This window comes from Carettochelys insculpta, chromosome 17, assembly GCF_033958435.1.
Source record: "Carettochelys insculpta isolate YL-2023 chromosome 17, ASM3395843v1, whole genome shotgun sequence".
Classification (NCBI taxonomy): Eukaryota; Metazoa; Chordata; order Testudines; family Carettochelyidae; genus Carettochelys; species Carettochelys insculpta.
In genome coordinates this window covers 32,306,785-32,329,513 of record NC_134153.1, presented here as the reverse complement: position 1 = coordinate 32,329,513, position 22,729 = coordinate 32,306,785, and the positions used below count along the sequence as shown (strand labels likewise).

Genomic DNA, 22,729 nt, shown 5'->3' with positions numbered 1-22,729 from the left:
GCGCTGCCAGCCCCAAATGGTTCCCCCCGGGCACTGGGCGCTGCCAGCCCCACATGGCTCCCCCGGGCACCAGCCCGGCAGTGGGCGCTGCCAGCCGCACATGGATCCCCCGGGGCCCAGCGCACACGCCGCGGGCAGAGGCGCACTCGGGCCGGGCGGGGCCGGGCCAGGGACCCCGCCAGAGGGCGGCGCGAAAAGCGACGATGCGCGGCCCCGCGTCGGGGGCCCGCTGCGCGCGCGGCAGGAGGAGGCGGGGAGCGGCGGGCGGCGCGTGCACGGCGGAGCGGAGCGCGCAGGGCCCGGCCCGGCCCGGCCCGGCCGAGCGCAGCCTGGGGCTCGCGGCGGCGGACGGGCGGGTTGTTCCCTCGCGACACCCGCTTGAACTCGAGCCGGCCCCGGCGCTGGACCCGGCCCGGGCTATTAACGCGGCGCCCGGCGGGCGGGAGAGGAGCTGCCGGACCGCGGGGCTCAGCGCCCTCAGCGGGGCGGGGCGGAGCGAGGCGAGTGGCGCGGGGTGACGGGCCCGGGGGGCGCGTGGTGCGGGGCCTGGGGGGCGCGTGGCGCGGGGTGACGGGCCCGGGGGGGCTGCGTGGCGCGTGGCGTGGGGTGACGGGCCCGGGGGGGCGTGGCGTGCGGCCTGGGGGGCGCGTGGTGCGGGGTGACGGGCCCGGGGGGCGCGTGGCGCGGGGCTTGGGGGAGCTGCGTGGCGCGGGGTGACGGGCCCGGGGGGAGCTGCGTGGCGCGGGGTGACGGGCCCCGGGGGGCTGCGTGGCGCGGGGTGACGGGCCCGGGGGGGCGTGGCGTGCGGCCTGGGGGGCTGCGTGGCATGGGGTGACGGGCCCGGGAGAGCGTGGCATGCGGCCTGGGGGGCTGCGTGGCGCAGGGTGACGGGCCCGGGAGAGCGTGGCATGCGGCCTGGGGGGCTGCGTGGCGCGGGGTGACGGGCCCGGGAGAGCGTGGCATGCGGCCTGGGGGGCTGCGTGGCGCAGGGTGACGGGCCCGGGAGAGCGTGGCATGCGGCCTGGGGGGCTGTGTGGCGCGAGGTGACGGGCCCAGGGGAGGGCGTGGCACAGGCCCTGGGGGGCTGCGTGGCGCAGGGTGACGGGCCCGGGGGGGGCGTGGCGCGGGGTGACAGGCCCGGGTGGCGCGGGGCCTGGGGGGCTGTGTGGTGCGGGGTGACGGGGCCTGGGGGGCTGTGTGGTGTGGGGTGACGGGCCCGGGGGGGCGCGTGGCATGGAGCCTGGGGGGCTGCGTGGCGTGGGGTGATGGGCCCGGGGGGGGCGTGGTGCGGGCTGGCGGGGCACGGGGGTGATGGGCCTGGGGGGTGCAGGGTGACAGGCATGGGGGGCATGTGGCGCAGGGTGACAGGCATGGGGGCGAGTGGCGTGGGGTGACGGGCCCAGGGGGGGCGCGTGGCCCGAGGTGATGGGCGCGGGGTGACAGGCATGGGGATGTGAAGTGCGGGGTGACAGGCCCGGCGGCGCGGCGTTACAGGCTGGGGGGGCCGCATGGTGCTGAGTGACAGGCCTGGGGCAGCTGTGGATGACTTTGCGCTGCCCCCTCATCTCCAGGGCAGATGGCTCAGCGGGTGGGGGCAGCGCTGGCTAGATGCCAGGTTCCAGCAAGTGGGGCGTTGCTGTGGGGGTTGGTCTCTGTCACTGTGGGACCAGACGATCAGCCTGGTCGGGACAAGTGGGAAAGCGGTGTGAGGAGGAGCCGCTGCTCTGTGCCTCGGGAGGGCCGGTCCCCCATAGGCCCAACGGGAAGAAGCCGCCTGGCACAGAGCCCTGCGGAGAGGGATTGAGAGGTCACGGTGCGCCACAGGCTGAGCCGGTAACCCCGGAGAGGCGGCGTCACACTGCGCATAGCTCACGGTTGCGGAGGTTAGGCACAACTCCAGGCTGCTTGGCGACTGTTGGCCTGCCTGACTGCCAGCAGCTATGGGTACCTAGGCCAGCCAAGAGCCCCTTCCCCTCCACTGACAGCCCTGCAGCTGGGGCAAGGCAGGGAGAAGCAGCCGAGAAACTGACTAGCCCAGGTGGGCTGCTGGGCTTCCTGGGTCCTGCAAGGGGGGCAGGGGCTGGGAACCCAGGGGCAGCCTGGTTCCTGGCTCCCCACCCTGACTTGTGTGAAAATTTGAGTTACAAGGGGGTTGCAGGGACGCAACCTCGTGTGACTCGGGTTTTACTGCATGAGTTAACAATGTGACATTGTTAAAAAAGCAGACATTTTTCTGGGAGTAGGAGTATTGTAAACAAGAGATCAGAAGTAATTCTTCTGTTCTGCTTCATGCTGATCAGGCCTCATCTGGAGTATTGTGTCCGGTTCTGGGTGACAGCGTTCCCTCTAATTTATTCCATTCACGTGCAGAATAAATTTATGTGCATGGAGAAATGTGGCGGCATGTGAATTTCTCCTGGATGATCACCCAAGCTCTCAGCTTACAGAGAGTAAGGAAGGATGTGAGCAAATTGGAGAAGGTCCAGAGAAGAGCAATAAAAATGATTAAGTGTCTAGAAAACATAACCTGTGAGGAAAGATGGAAAGAACTGAGTTTTAGTTTGGAAAGGAGAAAACTGAGAGGGGACATAAGAGCTTTCAAGTATACCTAAAAGTTTGTTATGAGGAGGGGGGAATTGTTCTCTGTTCTGAGGATATGGCAGGAAGCAATAGTCTTAAATTTCAGTAGGGGAGACTTAGGTTGGATATTAGAGAAAAAATCCTAATTGCTGGGGTGGTTAAACACTGGAATAAAGTGCCTAGGGAAGTTGTGGAATGTCCAGAGCTTTTTAAGAGCAGGGTAGACTAACACCTTTCAGGAATATTCTAGATGTGGGAAAGGCAATAATTTTTGACTGGAGGGACACTCCAAGACTTTAAGTGGTCAAGAGCTGCACTTTTCTATGGAGGGGGTGCGAGGTCTTGGATGGAGTTTGGGTGCATTAGGGAACTTGGGTTAGGAGACTGGGGCGCAGGAGAGGGTGTGGGTTCTGAGATGAAGTTTAGGTGAAGGAGGAGATTCTGAGCTGGGGTAGGGGATTGTGGTGCAGGAGCCTTGAGAGCTCTGGGTGCAGGAGAGGATTCTGGCCTGGTGGAGGGGGTATAGGAACAGGTGTAGGGAGGCATTTACCTAAGCAGCTTCTGGGCAACAGCCCATTGTGACACTTAGGTAGACTCCATGCCGGCCACAGCTCCATGCCTCTCAAAGTGGCTGGCTGCTCCCTCCGTTTGCATCTCTGTGACATGGGCTGGTTGGGGGGAGATGATGGGGGGAGGCTTTGCATGCTGCCCCTGCCTCCAGCATAGTCTGTCATCTTCCATTCACCAGTGCTGGGTGGACAGGGGCAGCATGGGAAACACCCCCTCGTCCTGCTCTCTGAGCAGCGCAGAGGCACACTGAGGGTGGCATGGGGCTGCCCCCTGCCTGAGGTTCCTGATGGAATGGGCCTGATCTTCCCTGCCCCTTGTTGTAGATGATGTTCATTCCTGCCATGACTGCAGGGGATTGGACTTGGTGACCTCTCCAGGTTCCTTCCACTTCTATGTGTTGTAGCTCCTTGTATGGCTGGGGTTTGCCATGGGGCAGTGAGTGTGGGAAGGCTACATCTTGTGCTGCCACCCACACGGCTGTTTCCAGCTTCTAGGGCAGGGGTGGCCAACACATGGCCCGCCGGCCAGAATCTGGCCTGCAAAGCCTCTTCCCATGGCAGCAGCGCCATTTTACCCAAGCCAGCCTGAGTGCGGGGTGTGGGGTGCAGTCAGGCTGGGGTAGGGGTCAGCAATCTGCAGCTCTTTAAGGAGCCATTTGCAGCTCTCTGCCCTGTTGCGTCTGGAATAATGGAACTAAATTTAATTGGTTTGATGGCTGGATCCCTCCCATTGCCCAGCCAGCCCTTAAACCAATTCAGTTTAGTTCCATTATTCCAGCAGAGCAGGGCAGAGAGCTACCTGTGCTGCAAGTGAGGGAAGTGGGTAAGAGAGGTGCTGGGAGGGGTGGCCATGTCTGCCCCTGCTGGAGCCACATAGCCTCACTGAGAAGCAGGGGGAGGTGGTGGCAGTGACCGTGGCTGCATAGGAGCAGCAGCAGCACATGGAGCTTGTCATCTGAGGCAGATGGGGGTCAGGTTTGGGGCTGAGAGGGGTTAAGTCTGGGGAAGGGGGTGCGTCTTAGGGGCTATTTTGTGTTCAGCTCCCGGAACATGTACAGAATTGCCATGTGGCCCCCAATGCAAAAAGGTTGGCCTCTCCTACGTTGGGGTAATCTTGCTGCTAAGTACTGATGAACCTATGCTTCAGATCAAGGGCCAGACTCTTCAGGGCATGCTGCTTCTTCGTCCAGCAGGGACCAGACACTGAAGCTTGCACTGGTCAGCTTATTCCAGCGCAGGAGCCTCCTGATTGGATACTGTGGGTGCCTTCACAGCCAGACCTAATGGGCGGGCAAAGCTAACTAGCTTCAGGTGTCTTCATCCTCTTCCCTGCTTCAGCTAACAGCTGAGGCTCCTGACTTACTGCTGGGCCATAATGCTTTTCCTGTATTAACTTTCTACCATTCTGTGATCCTTAGATGGAGTCAGGAGACAAAGAGGTGGGAAGCATGAAACTGCAGACGTTACAGGTACTGCCCAAGGAGCAGATAGCAACTCTACATCAGCAGGTGATGGAAAGCCAGGCATCCTGTCAACGCAAGCTGCAGAATGCGCAGGAGGCACAGCATAGGCAGGCAGTGCTTGTGCAGAAGCTGCAAGGAAAGGTAAAGCAAAAGTATATCCCTGAGCATCCAAGCAGGGAGGCAGTGCAAGAGGCATGAAGAGCTTTTGCGGAGGTATGGGAAGATCATGAGTAGAAGACAAAAAGGGGAGGCACATCACTACAATTTCTAGGTAGTTTCCTTCTGGAGTCTCTCTATACCCAGGAAGGCCAAAAAAGAGAGGGGGAGAGGTCCTTTTAGTACCTGATATTTGTTCCCCATGAAGGTAATCAAGGGAAGAGAGGGCAGAAAAGAGATGGCCAAGAGTGAGATGTCATCAGTGCTGATGTACAAGAAGTCGTGGAAAGACGAAGTTATACTGGGGTAACATAAGAACGGCCAAATTGGGTCAACCAAAGGTCCTTCGAGCCCAGTATCCTGTCTTCTGACATTTGCCAGTTCAAGGTGCCCCAGAGGGAGTGAACAGAACAGCCAAGGATCAGGCGATCTATCCCAGGTTGTCTGTTCCCAGCTTCTGACAAATCTAGGGTAGGGTCACCATCTGTGAGCCAGGAGCTGGAGGGAGGAAGATATGGAGAAGCTTTGGACAGCTGACATCTTTTTAGAGATGGAGTGGGTGTTCCAGAGAGAGCTAGGGAAAGAAAAGAGACAGATAAGAGGTTAGAATGCTGGTAGGGGTGAAGTGAGAGAGGCTGGTGGCAGTGGAGAGAAGGCTGGGTTGCTATAGTAAATGTCACCAGAGGTGAGGAGTACAGTGTGGGGTCTGGATTTGTGCTGGAGGGATGAAAGGGAATTCTGGTGTGGAGGAGGGGAGAGCAGTATGTTGTTCTTTGGAAAGCTGGAGAGTGGTGTGAGTAACAAGGAAGGGGACACTGGAGCCATCAGTGGAGCAATACAGTTTTGCTATGTAGCTAAAAAGGGAAATAAGTGAGTCCATTGCATGTCTAGTCTCTTTTAACATGATTTTAACTCCACATTCTGCCAGTCCATCACTTGGTGGACGTTTAGGACTGGAGGCAAAATGTTGAATTCCATGATGCAGTGTGAAGGTTCTAAAATGTTTACTAACACACTGAGGCTATTGTCTGCCCTCTCTATTTTAGGGATATGTGATAGGACAAAGACAGCTGTATGACTTAAGATTGTCTGCTTTGATGTGGTCTTCTGTAGTTGAGCTTCCTTTAGTTAAGTTGTATTTCTGCAGGATCTGGCAATCCCATTTTCTGAGAGAAATTCCTCCAAATTCAACCGTTCTTGTTCCTGTAATTGGTGTTTTGCTTTATTCTGTTTGTTCATTGTCTCTAGCAGTCTGTGGAATTTATAGCAGCCTGACATGTGTTCTTGTTCTGGGGCATTCCAAATCAGAATATAAAATGTGAACACCTTCACACCCCCATTGCTTCTATCTTGTTTTGTGGGCGGCAGATGTGACAAAGTATGTTCTTACGGTGCAGATATGAAAAGATCAGTGCTATTGAAATGAATGCTCGAGAAGAGGCTACTGTGGCGTGCAGGAGGTTAAAATATAGAAATGGTTTATAGGTATTACTCCCACTGTTTGATAATGAGGAATTGAAGAAGTTTTATTTTAAACTTTTCAGGTGAGATTTGAAAGAATTATGGCCCATATGCTTGGATGGCCGCTAGCATATTGTGGGCATTATCAGAGAACAAATGATTATACTAACAATAACAAATAGGTGAGAAGTGCATTTCCACCAGATAATTCAGGAGGGTTTCTGTCTACGGTTTCATCACATTTTTCACATAATTTGTTTTTTCCTGTAGGGAATGTTTGTTGTATCTTCAGAATTGTGTAGATTGCTGTTAAAGGGTCTTTGTGTTTTTCAGATAGTATTCTCAACTTTTTCAACAATATTTTGAAGTATGTATAACAAACCTTCTCTGTTGTGCTCTTCCCTCCCATCCTTTTTTTCCCCCTCTCTATGCTGTGTGTATTCTCAGGCCGTGTGGGCGAGATTGGTTTTCTTCTCCATTGTTAGCTCCATGTAGGTGACTAGTCTCACTGATGTTGTTTATTGTAACTGTGTTGCATTAGGTTTGCAGTAACTGGGATGTGTCGGCTTGTTTTGTATATTTTTTTGGAGTTTTATTCCTGTGTATAAGATTCCTTATACAGTTTTATGATCAGTGGCTTTTTCAGGTTTTAGGATGGTTTGTTAGCTATCAGATGAGCTGAATGTAGTTTGGTAGGTATATGGGCATTATTTCACTGCTATCCAGTACTTTCCTGCACTTCTCAATCCCACCATTGCTTTTCACAGAGCTGAATGTGTTCTGAATAAGGAACCTATCTTCAGTATCCAGAAAGATAATGAAGCACAAAATTAAGCTAGTCAGTTATAGACAATGAGGTGATAAATAACCATGAGCATGGATTTGATGTAAAACCAACATAATAGTCTTCTTCCATGGGGTAGAAAGCCTTGTAGTTATGGGGAAGGGGTAGATATATCTTGACTTTAATAAGGCTTTTGATACTGTCTCACATGACATTCCCATTAGCAAAAGTGGGAGAATACAACGTAGCTGGAGCTACTATATGGGTATATAACTGGTTGGAAATCTGTTCCCAGAAAGCAGTTATCTGTGATTCATAGTCATGCTGATAGGGCATAACCACTGGGATCCTGCAGGGATCAGTTCTGGGTGAAGTTCTGTACAATATCTTCATCAGTGATTTAGATAATGTCATAGACTATACTTATAAAGTTTATAGATGATACCAAGCTGAGAGGGATTGCAAGTGCTTGGGAGGTAATTTGGAGTGCTTTACAGTGGACAAGAAGCTGGATATGAGTCAACAGTGTGCCCTTGTTGCCAAGAAAGCTAACAGCATATTGGACAGCATCAATAGCAGCAATCCCTGCTGATGGAGGGAAGTGATTTCTCTCTATTCAGTACTGGTGAGACCACATCTGGAGTATATTGCATCCGGTTTTGCACCCCCCCGCCCCCACTACAGAAAGGCTGTGGTCAAATTAGAGGGAGTCCTCCAGTGAAGGGCAACAAAATGATTGGGTATTGTGGAGTATAACTTACGAGGAGAGGCTGAGGGACCTTATTTAATCTGCAGAAGAGAAGTAGTAGTGGGATTTGATAACATCCTATCAGCTACAGAGAGAATGAGGGGGTTCACAAAAAGGATGAAGCTAGAGTGTTCTCAGTGGTTGCAGGAGACAGAACAAAGAATAATTGTCTCAAATTGTAGTATGGGAGGTCTAGGTTGAATATTAGGAGAAGCTACTTCATTAGGAGGGTGGTGAAGCTCAGGATTGGGTTACGTGGGAAGGTGGTGGATTTTCTATCGTTGGAGGTTTTCATGGCCAGGTTTGACAAAGCCCTGGCTGTGATGATTTAAATGAGATTGGTCCTACCCTGAGCAGGTGTTTTGACTAGCTGACCTCCTGAGATCTTTTCCAACTCTAATCTTCTTTGTTTTGAGGCTAGGATTGTAATTCAAAATGGCCTGAAGAAAATAGGATGAAATTTAGCAAAGACAAATGCAAAGTACTCCACTTAGGAAGCAACAATCAATTATAAACATACAAAATGGGAAATGATTGCTTCGGAAGTAGCACTTCAGGAAGGGATCTAGGGGTCATAGTGGACAATAAACTAAATATAGGTCAACAGTGTAGAGAGGCAAATATCATTCTAGAATGCTTTAACAGGAGTGTTGTAAGGAAGATATGAGAAGTAATTCTTCTGCTCTACCCTATACTGATATGGTCTCAAGTATATTATTGTGTCCAGTTTTGGGTCCCATAATTCAGGAACAATATGATATAAATAGAGAAAGTCCAGAGAAGAGAAACAAAATGATAAATGATCTAGAAAAAATAACCTATAAGGAAAGATTGGGAAAAAAATGGGTTGTGTTCTCTGTAGAATGAACAATTGAGAGGGACATGGTAACAATTTTCAAGTCCATAAAGGTTGTTACAGGGCGGAAGGTGAACATTTTTTCTTGTTCACCCAGGTGGATAGGACAAGAAGCAAAGGCCTTAAAAATTGAAGCAGTGGCAGTTTACATAGGAAGTTTTTCCTAATATCCAAACTGTTAGGGTGGTTAAGTACTGGAATAATTTGCTTATAGAGGTTGTGGAATATCTATCATTGGAGGATTTTAAGAGCAGGCTGTACAAATATCTGTTTTGGGGTGATCTAGGTATTACTTAGTCCTGCCATGGGTGCAGGGGACTGGACTAGATTACCTCCAGAGGTCTTTTCCAGTCTTACAGTTTTATCCGTCGTGTCTTCTTTTTGGATGATCAAACTGAGACTCTTATATTTGATTAACCTTCTTTTGCTGGTCACATTAATGTTATTGTGAAATCTACCGTTCACAACCATCGAGTCATAGATAGGCAGAGATTTTTTAGCGTAGATTAGGGGATGAGGTGCTGATACTGCTGCAGGCATCAGTGGCTCATACTCACTCTCCTTGGCTGTCCAGGTGCTGCAGTACCGGAATTGGTGTCGGGAGCTGCAACAGAAGCTGGAAATGGAAAGAGGGGTGAGTTGTGCAGGTAGCTGCCTGAGGAAGTATGGGTAGAGGCAGCTAATGCAGATATGAGATCCAGACAGCAGAACCAATGTGAATTATGTTTTACAGGCACTAAAGTTTGCAAGACGTGTTTCTTTCCTTCCAGTACTTTGCTCCATCTCTGCCACCAGAGTAGGTTCTTGAAGTATCAGTTCCAAAAATTCTACCAAACAGAGTGATAATTTTAAAAAGGAACAATTGTATTATATTGTTTTGGTTCCCCCTCCCTCCACAGCCTGGTGCAGGTTTTGCTGTCCGATCATGCTCAGTTGTCTCTGAACTGGAATTGGTCACAATATAGGACTTTTGAGGAACAGGACGTTTAGATCTTCAATGTGTGACTCACTCTGGCGGCTGCTTCTGCTTAATGGAGAGTAGAATTAGCAGACAAAGGAGGAGGGAAACGAGGAGTGCACTGGAGGACCAGGTTGTGTCCCAAGCCTAAATGAACATTTTTTCCAAATGGCACCATCTGTTACTGGCTCAGGCTAGTTAGTTGTGTGCTGCTCAAAGAAACAGGAACTGAAAGGAATGTGGGATCACACGCTGTGTCCCATTCCATTCTGTCGTTGCATTATTGTGCCATGGAGGAAGCCACAGTCGGTGGTATTGAAAGAGCATAGGGGAGAAGAATGGGTGTTTGAGTGTGGAGAAGAAGGAAAACAAAGGGCTGGGCTGAGTTGATTAAATGCTCTGTCTCTTTTTAAGGGGTCCTTTTCACATATGAGGGAAGCCAAGGAGGAGAACAGCCTGGAGAGGGCACTGGTTCAGTTGGAAGAGGAGCAACAAAGGTGAGAGGAAAAAACATATTATTCTGGATTTTCTGGCTGTCAGAGAATGATGTGTGGTGAGAGGGGGGGAAAAATTCCAACAATGCCACTTGCTCAACCTGGGGCGGCGGTGAAGCTGCAGGGGTGTGGATTTGTATCGTAGCCATGGGGGCAGAGAGGAAAGGATGAATTTTGCAGATGGAAGGTGAGGGCATAATGGGGTGATGGACTGGCTGTGTGGGACAAGGAGAAAGGAGTCAATAATGGCGGGGGGCGCGTTTCAGAGATCTTGGAGGGAGGTTATGATGGGGTGACTCGTGGAATCCTGGTGGTGGAATCCAAGAGCGTAGCCCAGAGATGTTACTCTCTGAGCCCAAGATGATTTCATAGTTGCAACTCTGCTTCTATTTCATGTGTGCTCATTGCTTTTCTCTCCCCTCCCCAGATGTGAGAATCTAGCTGAAGTGAATACCCTGCTCCGGGAGCACTTGGGCAAGGCAAATGAGGTGAATACAGCTCTTAGGGAGGATGTGCAAAAACTGACAGCTGACTGGACGAGGGCCCGGGACGAATTAGAGCTCAAGGAGAGCGAATGGCGTACAGAACGAGAGGTAGGGTTGAGATGGGGAGCAGCAAATGAGATGCAAGACAGAGGAAAGATGAACAGTGAAATTCTCTTTTCCTCCAACCATGACCATTTGGGGTATGGATTGGTGTTGACTAGCAGAGTGGAGAGGCTAAGATTATATTGCTGGAAGATGCTGAAGAGGTAAAGCTGTGTTGCTGGGTGGATGCAAATATTAGCCCATTATGAATGGTAGGATTGGGGTGGGGCAGTGGGAACTAAGTCCACTCTGTACTGGACATTGAGACCTGTTACACTTGGTTATTGCCTTTTGGAGTTAGTTTTACATTTACACTTGGACTAGGTTCTGGATCAGCAGTTTTATAGACTGGAGGACTAGGTATCTCCAGAACTGTTAGAACCCTGATGGAAGCATTGCAGATTTCCTTCCTGCCTGTGTACCTTGCCCCTGACACTGAATGACTTTTTTCTGTCCTGTTGATAAATTGTAGTCAGTTGCTTGATCATACTTTGATTCATCATTTTGTTATGAAATATACTTGAAGTCAGTGTCAGGTTTATTAATATGGTACAGAAAAAAGGTTCTACACGATATCAGTCTCCACAAAACAGTCCTGTGAATAATGTTACATTCACTTTATGCTGAATGCATGCTCCCCAAGTGATACATTTCAGCTGGTATGATTTATGTGATTTTACAATTACACATCCCTTTACAGGTCACTAAAATCCAGCCTGTCAGTTTGTCTCAGTTCCCTAACTTTTTCTGTTTCTTCCTTATCTTTGTTTTGGATATTAGCAGTCAAAGTACTGATTCATGAAGGTACTTCTCTAGCTGATTCTAAGACATGGAGTGAACATATCTTGATTTTGACAAGTTTTGTGTCTGCTTATGCAAAGTGTTTACGTCAGCAAATACAAGGAATTATGGAATGCTCAGCGTAGATGAACAGGATTATGGATAATCTAGTTTTGGCTATATCACTGTTGTAATATTTGGTGCATACTAATCTAGATCTATATTGTGTGGATAGTACCTGTGATTATGAAGTTATAAATATATATGTTTCCTAATATATAGTCATCATCATCTCTCTGGACTGGCATTGGGACATCTCTGAAGGGTTGTTAAATGATTATTTTGGTAATCTCCATGCTGGCTGAGGGTTGTGCCTATTGTTAATTGCACTCATGTGGTAGCCCTAGGAAAAGTACTCAGAGTAGGTGGCTCATTCAGTCCTTGGCCTTTTTTCTGAGGCTGCTATCGGAGAAGTTCTTTTTTTCTGAGATGGTGACTTTCTCCCTTCTGGAAGAATAGGGCTTTTTAGATGTGAGTGGTATGCAGGGGACTAGCACCATGAGTTTGAGCTGCTGTTTGCTTTTGTCTCTGCACATTTAGTTCTTTGATGGGTACTTGAGGTGTGAACATAATCGACTTCTCAGCCTGTGGCGGAAGGTGGTAGCCTTTCGCCGTCACTTCCTGGAGATGAAGACTGCAACTGACAGGTGAGCAGAAATGGGGCCTCAAGCTGTTGAGGAAAAATGGGTGCTTCCCCTCAGACCTTATTCTGAACTCCAGTGATGCTGGGCTTACAGTTAAAGGACGATATTGCCCCTGAAATGAATGTTCTGAAGCTCTCCTTGGAAGATCTGGATTGCCTTAGGAGTTTTAGTTTCTGTGCTGCAGGTATGGGGTCTCATTCAGAGATGGTGGTGAGGACGAGTTAGTTTTGCCAGACCACTGTGATGGGTCCCTGGAAAAAAGAACTTGATAGTGGAGATGTTTGGGCATATTTTCAAAATGTCTCATTAAAAAAAAAAAATCAAACATCTCACTTTACAAAATGCCTGCAGCACACACGAGCTGTTCAGTAAGAACTGAAGGGCCTGCCTGGATTTTCAAAACTGCCCTGGTGAGCTAGGCAGCTAATCCCTAGTGACAGTCAATGAATTCTGATGACTGACTAATTCTCTTAGGCATTCCAGCAGATGGGCTTGATTCACACCACTCCCATTTCCTTCTATGCCGCCTCTGCTGCTCCTCATGCTTCCTCTACTTCTTTAACAGAATCATGAAGGATAGAGATGGGAGCAATACATTGAACTAATATAGTCCATAGAGAGATTTGTTCATCTCTTTTTGTAGTAATCTTTGTTTTATAGCTATAAATCTCTCGGTTGGTGGGCTTCCACAGTATCTCTTGGGAGAGTCTACTAAAGATGAGGACCAGGGCCCCTTAAACATATTTGGGCATCCTAGAGCTGATTGATATAGGCATACTGAGGACACTGCAACCACATTAACTGAGTAATCCTTATCATTGGGGCCTGCACACTATAAACAGGAAGGCTAAGAAAACAGGATGCTGCAGAACCCCATAGGAGAAAGACCGCAGGGAAGAAGAACAGTCATCCCAAAACTGGGATCTTATACAAAGAGAGAGCCTTTAAGGTGGCTTTTCTGACCAGCGTTCCCTGTGTGCTGTGTACTTGTGTGGCCACTGAGAAGATATTTAAATGCCCCGCCCACATCTGGCAGCTCGTGTTTTTCTACTGGTGGTGCACATCTGCATATACCTCAGTGCACTTTGCAATATTTATACGACATACAAATGGAAAAAAATTAAAGGCAACGATGCCACTAAGGCGTGTGCAGATAACACCTGATAGCGAACAGCGTGAAAGGCAAGTGGGAAAAAATCCACACGGGAACTTGGTTGTCACCCATTGGTGTACGGACATCCTTACTCAAAATTACCAGTGTAGCTTGTGTCCCATGCCCAGTCCTGAAGAGTAACTCCAGCATCCATTAGCCCATTCCTGCCAGGGACTTCAGCCTGCTTCCTTTCAGGATCGTGGGATCACCATTCAAACCACTGGTGACATATTCCCTGCTCTACCTTTCGTAAAAGGTCGTGTTCCTGGTAGCGATAATTTCAGCTAGGGGAGTATCCAAAATCAGAGTTCTAATATCAGGTCCTGATTACACTGTGTTCTTTAAGGACAAGGTTGTGCTCGGCCCTCATCCTGCTTTCCTCTTGAAGGTTACATTGCAGTTTCACATCTTTCTCCTGATGTTCTATCCCCAAACTGCATTCTACCAGCAGAAAATGATTCTACTCTCTGGATGTCTGCAGGGCGCTAGCTGTTTACATGGAGAGAATGAAACTGTTCAGAAAATCAGCCCAGTTGTTTGTTGCAATGGTGAAGAGAATGAAAGGTCAGCCTGTCTCCTCTCAACGTATCTCCTCCTGGATAGCATCCTGTATTTGTGAGAGCAACAGCCTCACAGAACTAAAAAGCAGTCCAGTAGCAGTTTGAAGACTAACAAAATAATTTATTTCGTGGGATGGACCCACTTCTTCAGACCATAGCCATAGCAGAACAGACTCAATATTTAAGGCACAGAGAACCAAAAATAGTAATCAAGGTGACAGATCAGAAAAACTGTAATCGAGGTGGGCAAATCAGAAGAGCAGAGGGCGGTAGGGGGTGGGAAGTCAAGAGTCAGATAAAAGTATGTAAAAGAGTCCATATAATGACCCAGGTAATTGGCATCCTGGTTCAAACCACAGGTTAATATGTCGAATTTGAATATAAAAGAGAGTTCAGTATTCTCTCTTTGCAGGAGATTCTTAAAGTTCCTTTTCAGTGAAACACAGACTTTAAGGTCATTAACAGAATGGCCTGCTCCATTAAAGTGCTGGCTGACAGGCTTGTGAGTTAAGAGCTTTTTAATGTCTGTTTTGTGTCCATTCATTCTTTGTCAAAGTATGTTTACTGTTTGTTCTATATACAAAGCATGTGGGCATTGTTGGCACATGATGGCATATATGATGTTTGTAGAGGAACATGACAATGTGCCCGTAATTCTGTGAATAACCTGGTTTGGTCCAGTGATGGTATCTCCAGAATAGATATGTGGACAAAGCTGGCAACGGAGCTTGTTGCAAGGAAAAGTTTCAGGACTGGTATTCCTGTGGTATAGTCTGCGGTTGTTGGTGAGAATCCTCATAAGGTTGGGAGGTTGTCTGTAGGAGAGAACAGGCCTGTCACCTAGGGCCTTCTGGAGTGTGGCATCCTGATCAAGGATAGGTTGTAGGTCTTTAATGATGTGTTGCAGTGGTTTGAGTTGGGGGCTATAGGTAATGACCAGTGGTGTTCTGTTGTTGGTTTTTATGGGCCTATCTTGAAGTAGCTGGTTTCTGGGTATTTGTCTGGCCCTGTTGATTTGGTTTTTTTTACTTCTCCTGGTGGGTAATTCAGGTTTATGAGTATTTGGTAGAGATCTTGTAGTTTTTGGTCTCTGTCAGTAGGATCAGAGCAAATGCGACTGTGTCTAAGGGCTTGACTGTAAACAATGGATCTTTTTGTTTGTGTGGGATGGAAGCTAGAAGCGTGTAGGTAAGTATAGCAGTCAGTGGGTTTCCAGTAGAGTGTGGTCCTGATCAGGTCATCCTTGATTTTTACTGTAGTGTCCAGGAAATGTATTTCTCACATGGAGTGGTCGCGGCATAAAGTGATGGTGGGGTGCAGATTGTTAAAGTCTCTGTGGAATTCTTCTAGAGTTTCTATACCACGGGTCCAAATGATAAAGATGTCACCAATGTATTGTAAGTAGAGGAGGGGTAATAGAGGACGAGAGCTGAGGAATCATTGTTCCAAGTCAGCCATAAATATATTAGCATATTGTGGGGCTGTGCGGGTGCCCATAGCAGTTCCACTAATCTGGAGGTATAAATTGTCCCCAAAGTGGAAATAATTGTGGGTGAGAACAAAGTTACAGAGGTCAGACACCAGATTGGCTGTGGTGACATCAGGGATGATATTCCTGATCACTTGTAATCCACCTTCATGTGGAATATTAGTGTACAGAGCCTCTACATCCATGGTGGCAAGGATGGTGTTGTCAGGAAGTTTTCTGATGTTTTGTAATTTCCTCAGGAAGTCAGTGGTATCTCGGAGATAGCTGAGACTGTTGGTGGTATAGGGTTTGAGGAGGGAGTCCACATAACTGGATAGTCCGGTGGTAAGGGTGCCAATACTCAAAATGACAGGGCATCTGGGGTTTCCAGGTTTGTGGATTTTGGAAAGTAAATAGAATAATCCAGGTTGGGGATCAGATGCTGTGTCTGAGTGAATAAGATCCCAAGCAGCAGCAGGGAGTTCTTTAAGTAGTTGTTGTAATTTCTTTTGGAATTCCAAAATGGGATCAGAGGAGAGAGGTCTGTGGTGGTGTTGGAGAGTTGTCTGGCTGCCTCCTGTTCGTAATCTAACTTATTCGTGATAACAGCAGCACCCCCTTTGTCAGCTGGTTTGATTATGATGTCTGGGTTATTTTTGAGACTCTGGACAGCATGGCGTTCAGCATAGTTTGAGATTGTGTCTCATTTGGCATTGTTTGCATATAATGTCAGCCTGAGCACGGTTGCGGAAGCATTGTACGTAGAAATCCAGACTTTCACTGCGACCGTCGGGGGAGTCCACATAGAGTTCTTCTTCTTTTGTTGTTGGTGGGGGGGATTAAGAGAATCAGATTGATGTTCATAGGTGTGTTAGAGGAATTCCTTTAGATGGAGACGGTGAAGGAAGGCTTCAAAGTCACCAGAGAATTGTATTAATTTCGTGAAGGCTCTTCTGATTTGCCCACTTTGATTACTATTTTTGGTTCTCTGTGCCTTAAATATTGAGTCTGTTCTGGTATGGCTATGGTCTGAAGAAGTGGGTCTGTCCCACGAAAACTCATCACCTAATAAATTATTTTGTTAGTCTTTAAAGTGCTACTGGGCGGCTGTTTTGTTTTGATAGGACATAGACTAGCACAGCTATCTCTCTGTTACTTTTTAGCCTCACAGAAGTGTCTGTACTTCTACTCGTTGTGTGCCACATCAGTGCACAGACTTTGCCCAGAGTGTTCCTGGCATAGGTCTCTACTTAGAAAATTTGCAGAATGATGACATGATCCTCCATCCATGCTTTCGCCATGCACCTCATGATCACCCAGTAAGCCAGAGAGGATGTGGCCTTTGGACATGCAGCATTTCAATCAGTAGAATCTGATCTCGCTTCCAGAAACTTGGGCCAGCGTGTCACCTGATTGGTGTCGACATGAAGATAAAACAATTACACTCATCTCTCGTTTAACGAGTACTTTACTTATGAGTACTTGCTAAAATGAGGAACATGTATGCCTACCTTTATTCACTATATGAGTGAATTTTCCTTGCTTATACAAGCGAGGCCGGGGGGCGGGGAGACTTGCAGCCCTGCGGCTGGCTCAGCTCCAGCCGTGGGGTCCCTGGCTGGGGGGTGGGGAGACCTGCAGCCCTGCGGCTAGCTCAGCTCCAGCTGTGGAGTCTCTGGCTGGGAACGGGGAGACCCGCAGCTGGAGCCTTCTCCCTCCCTTCCCTCAGACATGCAGCTGTTTGACAGCCCTTCAGCTGGAGGAAGAGAGGGAGAAGGCTCTTAGCTTGGTTCCCTCCCTTGCAATGGAGGGAACATGAAACTGACCAGCCATGAGCTGATCAGATTGCCAGTCCCACAACCCATGGGGAGATTGGAACCAGCCTGCCCCTGGTTCCGAGATCCTGCCACTCTGGGAGCCAGGAAACTGATCAGCCCTGGTGGTTCTTGGCTCCACTCTCCTTCTAGAAAATTTCCGAGTTATGCAGGGGTTGCAGGAATAACCCCTGGGTAACTCCAGAGTTTACTGTATTAGACCCGCCCCCCCCTTCCCACCGCCAGTCCCGCAGACCTCATCCTCAGACAGGTTTTAACTGCCCCCCACAGTCCCAATCTGCCTCTAGCCTTAAACCTACCCAGCAGCCCCAAACTGCCCCAGGCTTACACCCCCACCCAGCAGCCCCAAACCGGCCCCAGCTTTAGACGCTCCTTGCAGTCCCAAACTTCCCCATCTTAGACTCCCCCCTGCATCCCTCAACAGCCCCAGCCTTAGACACTGCTCCTCCCCCTGCAGCCTCTTCACCAGGGCTGCTAGGCTGGGTGGCTCCCCCCACCACCCTCCTGCTCCCAGCAATTAACCCCACTGTTAAGGTTTCAGCACCTAGGCGTAAAGTAATTGCTATCTCTAGTGATAGGGATAGCTGCCATCTCCAGCAGTTATTGCTATTGATAGATATCTGCCTGAGGCAGCAGTGTTAAGACACTGCAAATGGCTTCTTTAACAGCCACATGCAGCTGGGAACTGCCCGGCTGGCAACCTTTAACAAATCTAATGGGACCCAAGTTTGCATCTGAACTCAGAGGTTGGGAATCCCTGCTCTACATACATACACTGCATCCTATTCTGGTGCCAAACTATTCAAATACATCAGAAAAGTACCCAAACTCAACTGGTTTATGTCAAGTTACAAGCCTTTGGAACGAATTGGAGACTTTTACATGCATTTTAATAAAGAACCCAAAACTTCACATTTCTTCCATGAGTCTTTGCCATATTGCACACATGTAATGCTTTAATGAAGGAGACAGCCTGAGGAAAACATTATATAGCTAGAATTAGGAAGAGTCAGTATATCAAGAAGTAGTTTATATTTTGGGATTTCCTGCTTTAAATCACGTTTAAAGGTATAATAATGAAAGTTTTTTTGCATTCAGAGATTTAGGTATGTGTTGTTTGCTTTGTGTAGGAATTTTGGAGGAGCGTGGGTACATAAAAAGAAATTGTAGGCAAGTTCTTAGATTGGAGTGGGGATAGTTTTTGGGGTGAGGGACCACTGATTCCACAGAAAAATAAATGAGGGGCTATGTAGAAGTGAGAAACAAAAAAAAAACCCCACCCCCCAAAAAAACCTCCTTACTGATCTGCTCCACATTTGAGACTCTGGAAAAATTAAAAAGAGATGCTTGCTTCACTCACGTAACTCCACACATTAGAGTCCCATCACTGTCCAGCTCTGTTTAAGGGATGCTGAGCCTCATGGCTTTCCCTAGGGCCAGATGAAAGAAAGATGTGGAGAAATTAGAGAAGGTCCAGAGAAGAGCAACTAGAATGATAAAAGGTCTGGAGAACATGACTTATGAAGAAAGGCTGAAAGAATTGAGCTTGTTTAGCTTGGAAAAAAGAAGATTGAGGGGGGACATGATAGCGGTTTTCAGATATCTTAAAGGGTGTCATAAGGAGGAGTGAGAAAACTTGTTCTTCTTGGCCTCTGAGGAGAGAACAAGAGGCAATGGACTTAAACTGCAGCAAGGGGAGTTTAGGTTGGACATTAGGAAAAAGTTCCTAACTGTCAGGGTGGTCAAGTACTGGAATAAGTTGCCAAGGGAGGTTGTGGAATCTCCCTCGCTGGAGATATTTAAGAACAGATTAGATAGATGTCTATCAGGGATGGTGTAGATAGCGGTCAGTCCTGCCGTCGGGGCAGGGGACTGGACTCGATGGCCTCTCGAGGCCCCTTCCGGTCCTAGTGTTCTATGATTCTATTAACACTTCTTAGACCCAGGTTTAGTAGATTTTGTGGGATCACCCTAGGCTCCAGGGTGGGCCATGTATCAGGGGTTCATTGTATAGGAGGGAGCTGACAGGGAGTGAGCTGAAGTGTGGTTGCAGGGTCTGAGCAGGAGGTAGGGTGTAGGACCAGGGTTGGGGTGTGAGGTTGGGTACAGCATTGGGGTTGGGTTTGGGTGTGGTTGGACCAGGAGGTAGGGTGCCGGAATGGGTTGGAGGTGGGAGACCTGGGCAGGAGATAGTGTGCAGGAGCAGGGGTGGGGGTTGGGTGCAGGAGCAGGGTTGGTGTTGGGGGGTCTGGGCAGGAGGTAATGTGTAAGAGTGGGCGGGGGGGTCAGGGGTCTGGGCAGTAGAGAGGGTGCAGGAGCAAGGCTGGGATGTGGAGTCTGTGAGAGGAAGAAGGTGTGGAGGCAGCAGGGGATCAGTGGGCCAGGAGGGATGCCTGGAGGACCCTGAAGTACATGGAGCTGTTCATTGTTGCTGATTACACCGTGGTGAGCACTTAAGTTTCCTAGACTGGCTCCAAATGATCACCCACTGGAGGAGCCCGGATGCCTGTCAGGGAGGGAGGCTGAAGGCTGGGCCAGCGTGGTCTGTCTGTCATTCAGAAGAGCCAGGAGGCCTGTCTTTCTGTCAGGTTTCTATTTTTTATCTGTCTTTTGGAACAGCCACAACTGAGCATAACTAAACAACCTCCATCATTATTGTCTTCCCCCGGTATCCCGGAGGTGCCAGTCATTATTACTTTATAGGGCCTACGAGCAGGAGTCTCTCTCTGTTTTTTCCATCCATGTGCAAATAAATGTTGTCATGTGTGCCAAGGCACATGCAGACATGTGCACGACCCATAGGAGCACAGGCTGCCAGCTGTGAGCACTCTGCTAATCAGCTGGGTGGCTTCTGAATCTCTCCAGGGTAGGCCAAGCCCACAGCTTACAGGGAACCCTGCCCACAACTGTATAAGGTGACACGCAGAGAAAATAGGTCTCTGCCATCAAGGAGTTGAGCGTAACCAGTATGTCTGGCTGAGGAGTGGGGCAAAAGCATCGTACTGGGATGGGAGTGAGGCTGCAGGGGAAACAGGTGCCTTTTGGATTAAGGTTCCCTTTATAAGGGTTAATAAATGCTTAATAGCTGTTGTAATAAATGGGTAGTGGCAAAATGGAGTAGTGGAGATGGCAGAACAAGGAGCAAAGGTCTCAAGTTGAAGAGGGAGAGGTAGGTTGGATATTAGGAAAAACTACTTCACCAGGAGGGTGGTGAGGCATTGGAATGCGTTGCCTAGAGAGGTGGTGGATTCTCCATCCTTTGAGGTTTTTAAGTCCTGGCTTGGCAAGGTCCTGGCTGGGATGACTTAGTTGGGGTTGATCAGCTTGAAGCAGGGGGCTGGACTAGATGACCTCCTGAGGTCCCTTCCAGCCCTGTGATTCTGTGGTTCTGTGATTGGGGTGCTTACCAGGCCCAGCTCCCATTTGGTGGAAGGGTACAGGTGGCTCCTTGCCTTGCAGGCACTGCCCCCTGGTGCTCCCATTGGGTGCAGTTCCCAACCAATGGGAGTGAAGGGGGTGAAGCCTTGCAAGTGAGTGCAGGGGCATGCAGGAGGGTGTTGAGGCTTGGAGATTTGCCGAGGGGCAGGAACTCCAGCTCTGGCCTGCTTCACTGCTGGGGAGAAGCCCTGAGTCTCATCACAAACTGGATCAAGGCAAACTGGAGGCTGGAGCCAGCCTATGGGCCTAATTTACATACTTACCTGGCCTTTTACATGGCTTCTGTGAGGTAGAAAAGCGTAATTGTCCCAATTTTGCAAATAGGGAACTGAGACACAGGAATTCTGTGGCACATTTGGGAATTAAAGCTGACACTGCGTCTGCACTTCTGGCCGGATCTGTGCTGCCACGATTAATCTTCTGGAGTTGCATTTAGTGTACCTGGAAGGGACACGCTAAATCAAACTCACGGAGTGTCTGCGTCAGCACAACTACTCCTGCCCCTCAGTGGGAGTAAGGGAAGTTGATGGGATCAAATGCTTCCGTCAACCTGTCATAGTGGAGATGGCACGGAAGCCTGAATTAAGGTGTGTCAACTCCAGTTATGAAGTTAATGTAGCTGGAGTTGCATACCTTAATTTGACCTTTCGCATTTATTGTAGACCTGTCCTGGATCTCCTTAGTCCTAGACTAGCACTGTAACCTCTGAGCCATCCTCTGTCTTCTGTAGTGGATTACAAATCAGATCACTGACTGTCTTAAGTGTCTGAGAGCTTCTCTACACTGGCAAGTTACTGCACTGTAACTTTCTCACTCATGGGTTTGAACCGTGCCCCCTTCCTCTTGCCCCCACCCCCAGATACAGCAAGTTACTGTGCTGTAGTGCACCAGTATAAACAAGCTCCTAGTGCGGTTAGCTACTCTCCTTGTGCAGGTGGTTTACCTAGAGTGCTGAGAGAGCTCTCTCCCACTATTTCAGAGTTACAAACACCAGAGTTACAACTGACCAGTCAAACACACGCCTCATTTGGAACTGGGATTAATCAATCCACAGCAGAGACCCTTGCTCCAAAAGGCAAACGCAGTGGAGAATTGTGTTAAACATAAACTAGTGAAAAAAGGGAAACTGAAAAAATCTTAATGACAAGGAAACTGTTTCTGTGCTTCTGTGACCACACTGCTGTGTCTGCATTTTAATCTTGAATGTGTTGGCAAAGCCTGAGATGGCTGACCATCTTTGTAAGATGTGAATACTGATCCTTGTAATTGTCAGGCTGTGACATGTTTAAAAGGTGAATTTGCAGATGAAAATATTCTTGAGGATCTATTTGTTTCATTCTACTTCAGGGACTTGTCAGCACTGAAGGCAGACCAGATAAGACTTTCTGGATCAATCCTTGTCAGCTGTTTCCATCTAAGTTCTGGTAAACAACACTGGGATTCTAACGCTTTGGAACGAGCTGCCCAGAGGGATCAGACACAACTGCTTTGTGCCAGGACTCAGGATCTGGAGAAGGAAGTAAACCACAAAATCGAAGAGTTGATGCACTTGCAGGTCAAAGGGGATATAGAGAAAGAAGAGCTTCAGGACAGGTAAATTAGATTTGAAAAGAACACTAGTCTTTTGGGAATGTTTCTGACCATTTATCACAGAGGTCTTTGGATTTGATCTGCACTCTCCCTCAAAGCAGAGCCAGGCTTTGTACTAGGCTTGTTTTTTGAGAGGGTTTTTACTGTTGGTATTAAAAGAAAACAGGGAAAAAGGAGCCTGAATGTAACAAAAAATGGGCTGAGTGAGATGAAGATGGGAATAATGGTATGTGTGGAAAGGGAACTTTTCTTGGAGAATAGGGGCAGAGCTGGGTTTACAATTATGGTAGAATTTCAGAGATACAAACACCAGAGTTACAACTGACCAGTCAAACACATGCCTCATTTGGAACTGGGATTATTCAATCCACCACAGAGACCCTTGCTCCAAAAGGCAAATGCAGTGGAGAATTGTGTTAAACATAAACTAGTGGAAAAAGGGAAGCTGGAAAAATCTTAATGACAAGGAAACTGTTTCTGTGCTTATTTCCTTTTAATGAAGATGGTTAAATGTAGCATCTTTCTTCTGCATAGTAGTTTCAAAA

General features: G+C 48.5%; 1 protein-coding gene across 6 annotated transcripts in view; it reads left to right on the top strand.

The window, feature by feature from the left end:
* Positions 1 to 280: 280 nt before the first annotated feature.
* CEP250 (centrosomal protein 250) overlaps positions 281 to 22,729 on the top strand; it is a 137,068-nt gene continuing 114,619 nt past the window's right edge. For 2 of the 6 annotated variants that reach the window (XM_075012199.1, XM_075012205.1), the window contains exons 1-7: positions 281 to 500; positions 4,568 to 4,753; positions 9,192 to 9,251; positions 9,990 to 10,072; positions 10,497 to 10,662; positions 12,037 to 12,143; positions 21,942 to 22,187. In XM_075012199.1, the coding sequence (XP_074868300.1) occupies positions 4,568 to 4,753; positions 9,192 to 9,251; positions 9,990 to 10,072; positions 10,497 to 10,662; positions 12,037 to 12,143; positions 21,942 to 22,187 (848 nt within the window). In that variant the 5' untranslated portion in view covers positions 281 to 500. Of the gene's footprint in view, positions 501 to 4,321; positions 4,461 to 4,567; positions 4,754 to 9,191; positions 9,252 to 9,989; positions 10,073 to 10,496; positions 10,663 to 12,036; positions 12,144 to 21,941; positions 22,188 to 22,729 lie in introns of those variants that run through there. The other 4 variants (XM_075012198.1, XM_075012196.1, XM_075012197.1 and 1 more) reach the window with 4 other exon arrangements.